Below are 5,694 nucleotides of genomic sequence, written 5' to 3'. Positions count from 1 at the left end.
CAATAAAAGGTTCTTCGTATATTCCATTACCTGAAGAGCTTCGAAACTCGTCTAAAGGCATTATTAACATGAAAAATTATGATGATGAATGTTTTCGCTGGTGTCATATCAGATATCTAAATCCACAAGAGAAAGATCCACAGCGAATAAAAAAAACTGATAAAAAATATGTTTCCAATTTGGATTACACGGGCATTGATTTCCCAGTTTCTGTCAAACAATATAACAAAATTGAGAAGCAGAATAATATCACAATCAATGTATTCGGGTATGAAGAAAAACAACCATTCCCAATCTATATTTCCAAAGAAAAGTTTGAGTCTTGCATGAATTTGCTGCTGATAACCAAAGATGAAGTCAAACATTATTGTTTAATTAAGGATTTCAACAAATTCATGTATAATCAAACAAGGCATAAATCCAGGAAACACTTTTGCATGTATTGTCTGCAATGTTTTAGTTCAGAAGAAGTCTTAACAAGTCATAAAAATATTTGTTTACTAATTAATGGGAAACAATCTATTCAAATGCCAAAAGCTGGATCCAAAATTACATTTCAAAATTATCATAAACAATTACCAGTTCCATTTGTGATTTACGCTGATTTTGAAGCCATTACTGAACAAATTCAAGGATGCCAGCAATCAAATGATAAATCATATACTCAAGAATATCAGCGGCATACTGATTGTGGATACGGTTATAAAGTTGTTTGTTGTTACAATGATAAATATACAAAACCAGTCAAAATTTACAGAGGAGAGAAAGCTGTTTATAAGTTCATGGAGGACATGTTAGATGAAGTCAATTATTGCCAAAAGATTATAAAAAACAAATTCAAAAAACCATTAAAAATGACCAAAAAGGATGAAGATAGTTTCCACAAAGCTGACAAATGCCATATTTGCGATAAACAATATGTACCAGCTGATATTCGAGTCAGAGATCATTGCCATGTGACTGGTAAGTACAGAGGATCAGCTCATCAAGATTGCAATTTGAATCTCCAGTTATCAGATAAAATACCTGTAATATTTCATAATCTGCGGGGTTATGATAGTCATTTTATTGTGCAAGAACTGGGCGCAATCATCAAAAATCGAACATATATCAACAAAAAGGGGGAAGAATGCCAGATGAATATAAATGTTATCCCCAACAACTTTGAGAAATATATGGCATTCATGGTTGGCAATCATTTGACTTTTATTGACAGCTTCCAGTTTATGAATCAATCACTGAGCAATTTAGTGAATAATCTGCCTACTGAAGCATTCAAATATACGAAACAAGTATTTCAAAATGAGAAATTCAGTTTAATGACAAAGAAAGGTGTTTATCCTTATGATTATATGAAAAGTTTTGAAAAGTTCAATGAAACCCAATTGCCAAACAAAGAAGATTTCTTCAGCCTTATAAATAATGAGCATATCAGTGATGAAGATTATCAACATGCTAAAAATGTGTGGTCCAAATTTGAACTAAAATCAATGGGAGAGTATCATGATTTATATCTCAAATCGGACATATTATTGTTATCTGATGTATTTGAAAATTTCCGCAAAACATGCCAACAATATTACAAATTGGATCCGTGTCACTATTTCACGTCACCTGGTCTTAGTTGGGATGCAATGTTGAAAATGACTGGAATCAAACTTGAGCTCATGAATGATATTGATATGTTTCAATTCATTGAAAAAGGCATGCGTGGTGGTATCAGTTACATTGCTAATCGATATGGAGAGGCTAATAACAAATACATGACTGAATACAATGATAAGGCGCCATCAAAGTATATCATGTATTTAGATGCCAATAATCTATATGGTTGGGCAATGTCACAATATCTACCAACTGGAGGATTCAAATGGTTGAATGACAATCAGATCAATAAGCTTGATTTATCCAAGTATAATGATGAGTCTAAAAAAGGATTAATGTTGGAGGTCGATTTAGAATATCCTCAAGAGCTTCATGACCTTCATAATGACTATCCATTGGCGGCAGAACAGGTCAAAGTGACAAAAGATATGCTGTCAGATTATTGTCAAGAGATTGCAGCAAAATTTAATATCCAAACTGGGTTAGTTCGCAAGCTTATTCCAACTTTGTCAAACAAAGAGAAGTATGTCTTGCATTATCGCAACCTTCAATTATATCTGTCTTTGGGGTTGAAACTGACGAAGATTCATAGGGTTCTTGCATTTAATCAGAGTCCATGGTTGAAACAGTATATTAAATTCAACACACAAAAACGAACTGAAGCAAAGAATGCTTTTGAGAAAGACTTTTTCAAGTTAATGAATAATTCAGTGTTTGGTAAAACAATGGAGAATATCAGAAAGCGGGAGGATATCAGACTTGTGACTGATAAACAAAAATTATTAAAACTAACATCCAAACCAACTTTTGTAAGCAGTAAAATATTCAATGAAAATTTAGTGGCTGTGCATAAAATCAAGGAAACACTAACTCTCAACAGGCCGGCATATGTTGGAATGTGTATTCTTGATCTGAGTAAAACACTGATGTACAACTTCCATTACAATTATATCAAACGCCAATACGACGACAAGGCGAAACTCTTATTTACAGACACCGACAGCCTGACATATGAGATTGAAGCAGATGATGTTTATCTGGATTTTTGGAAAGATAAACATTTATTTGATAACAGTGATTATCCACAAGAAAGCATATATTATAGCAATAAGAATAAGAAAGTTATTGGAAAATTCAAAGATGAAGCAGCAGGCATTCCAATTACAGAATTCATTGGATTGAGATCCAAAATGTATTCATACATTAAAGACAATAAGAAATGTGGGCGAACTGCAAAAGGAATTAAAAAGGTTGTGATCAAGAAAGAAATCAAACATGCTAATTATAAAGATGTATTATTCAATAAGAAACAACTACATCACACAATGAAAACCATTCGAAGCAACAAGCATCAACTTGGGAGTTACGAGATAAACAAAGTGTCATTATCTTGCTTCGACGATAAAAGATTCATACATGAAAATGGCATAACGAGCTACGCTTACGGTCATTACAAAATAGACTGATAACATTATTTCACTTTTCTAGATATCAGTATCCATCCTGTGGAGAAGCAATGTCGTTAAAAAAACAAAATCTAACATTCTGCTTCAAGCTTAAAGTGTCATAAAACCAACAATGTTCAAAATCATTGTGGAATTGAAGATTGACGTGTTGGTGGTGTAGGATATGGCGTTGCTTCCACCAATCTAGCTGCTCTTCTTGACAGCTTAAATCTCCGTTTTTGATCATCTTTTCGAGTTTGTCTCTCCGTTAATAGGATTATTTGCTCTTGCAGTGAGCGCCGCGACTGTTCATTTTTGATGGCAATGCGACACTGGCTAAGAACCTCTTCCATGACATCCATCTCCGCTTCCAATTGCTCAAGGTTGGAACTGCCAAGATTAGTATAAAATGATGGGATATCCAGCTGAATATTCGGCTTTAAATGCTGTATTGTGTAGTCTTTGGCATCCATTATGTGGTTGCATACACTTTCGTAGCGTTGATCTAACTGTTTCTGAGAAATAGGCATCTTGACTCATCAACTTCACAAATGACTATGTGATTCACTGAAAAATTTCACAAATGACTATGTGTTTCACTGAAAAATTTCACAATTGTGAAGCAAAATTGTGAAGATTGTGATTGGTTGAGAGAATCATACGACTGTCATATGACTTGAAAACAATAGGGCAAGTTTAGACCTGTCAGCGGGAAAGTCCCTTATGTATGACATCATCAAGTTCCTGTTTTTCTGAGAAGTCACGCTACTGTGATTTTCCGGTTGTGAATATTTAAACGCACCATTAATATAAAAAAACAAATGAATTACATATAGTTTTCCAATAAGTTTAGAACTATATGAATCAAAAGACTTGCAGCAGTTGGATTTCGGGAATACTTCTGGATTCAGCGGCTGGATTACAGTTTTTGAATTTCAGCTGTGGATTACAATTTGTAATAATTTATTGGATTATTTTTGGACGCATCTTTGGACGCAGTAGTTGTAGACTTGGGGGAGCGAAGCGATATGGGCGCAAAAGACGAACGCAGAGAGTGAATGCGCCGGTACCCCCAAGTCTATAACTACTCTCCCAGCCTTAAATTTTGCACTCGTTTTCAAAACTCCAGGCATATATTTCAAGAAAATCCAACTTTTGTTCACTTTAAGGTGGCCTCTGGCACTACATGACATCATTCCAGTCAGCTGCAGAATTAATTTACCAGCTAACCCATCATTCACCAGAGATATATACCTGATTTTATGAAAACCGGGCGCACAACTTAAAATGCCTTGTCCACTAGAATCCCCCTGTTTGCTGGAAACTTACCGTGACACCGCAAACTGTTGCCATCCAACAGCCAACTTGAGTCTTGTGTTTATGTTCCATGTCTTCAAGGCAATCTGACAGCTTCATGTAGTCTGCAATTGAAATCAGAGCAAACTAATGCAGCCATACCTATACTCACTCAAGCCAGAAAATGCATTAAGTGTCAAATTCTGACCCACCCTACCCCCCCATGACTTAAGTAAGGCACCCCCGAGTCATGTGGCCTGTTAGCCCTGCTCCTGTAGTGTCTAGCCAGACTATCCTTGACGGCAAGCCCCCTACAAATAAGAGCTCCACTCAAGGCAGAAACACAGCCTGCGGCTGTGTTCCTGCCTGGCTCCCAGCCTTAAATTTTGCACTCGTTTTCAAAACTCCAGGCATATATTTCAAGAAAATCCAACTTTTGTTCACTTTAAGGTGGCCTCTGGCACTACATGACATCATTCCAGTCAGCTGCAGAATTAATTTACCAGCTAACCCATCATTCACCAGAGATATATACCTGATTTTATGAAAACCGGGCGCACAACTTAAAATGCCTTGTCCACTAGAATCCCCCTGTTTGCTGGAAACTTACCGTGACACCACAAACTGTTGCCATCCAACAGCCAACTTGAGTCTTGTGTTTATGTTCCATGTCTTCAAGGCAATCTGACAGCTTCATGTAGTCTGCAATTGAAATCAGAGCAAACTAATGCAGCCATACCTATACTCACTCAAGCCAGAAAATGCATTAAGTGTCAAATTCTGACCCACCCTACCCCCCCTGGATTTAAGTAACGCACCCCCGAGTCATGTGGCCTGTTAGCCCTGCTCCTGTAGTGTCTAGCCAGACTACCCTTGACGGCAAGCCCCCTACAAATAAGAGCTCCACTCAAGGCAGAAACACAGCCTGCGGCTGTGTTCCTGCCTGGCTCCCAGCCTTAAATTTTGCACTCGTTTTCAAAACTCCAGGCATATATTTCAAGAAAATCCAACTTTTGTTCACTTTAAGGTGGCCTCTGGCACTACATGACATCATTCCAGTCAGCTGCAGAATTAATTTACCAGCTAACCCATCATTCACCAGAGATATATACCTGATTTTATGAAAACCGGGCGCACAACTTAAAATGCCTTGTCCACTAGAATCCCCCTGTTTGCTGGAAACTTACCGTGACACCGCAAACTGTTGCCATCCAACAGCCAACTTGAGTCTTGTGTTTATGTTCCATGTCTTCAAGGCAATCTGACAGCTTCATGTAGTCTGCAATTGAAATCAGAGCAAACTAATGCAGCCATACCTATACTCACTCAAGCCAGAAAATGCATTAAG

The 5,694-nt window shown here is 37.1% G+C and overlaps 1 protein-coding gene across 1 annotated transcript; it reads left to right on the top strand.

The window, feature by feature from the left end:
* Window positions 1–854: 854 nt before the first annotated feature.
* LOC146450125 (uncharacterized) lies at window positions 855–3,071 on the top strand. Its single transcript, XM_085100716.1, has one exon. The coding sequence runs from the start codon at window positions 855–857 to the stop codon at window positions 3,069–3,071; it is 2,217 nt and encodes a 738-aa protein (XP_084956842.1).
* The last annotated feature ends 2,623 nt before the right edge of the window (window positions 3,072–5,694 follow it).

This window comes from Pavona decussata, unplaced genomic scaffold (assembly GCF_977016875.1).
Source record: "Pavona decussata unplaced genomic scaffold, jaPavDecu1.1 SCAFFOLD_506, whole genome shotgun sequence".
NCBI classification, from domain to species: Eukaryota; Metazoa; Cnidaria; class Anthozoa; order Scleractinia; family Agariciidae; genus Pavona; species Pavona decussata.
The sequence above is the reverse complement of the archived record's forward strand: the minus strand, read 5'-3'. Positions and strand labels throughout refer to the sequence as shown.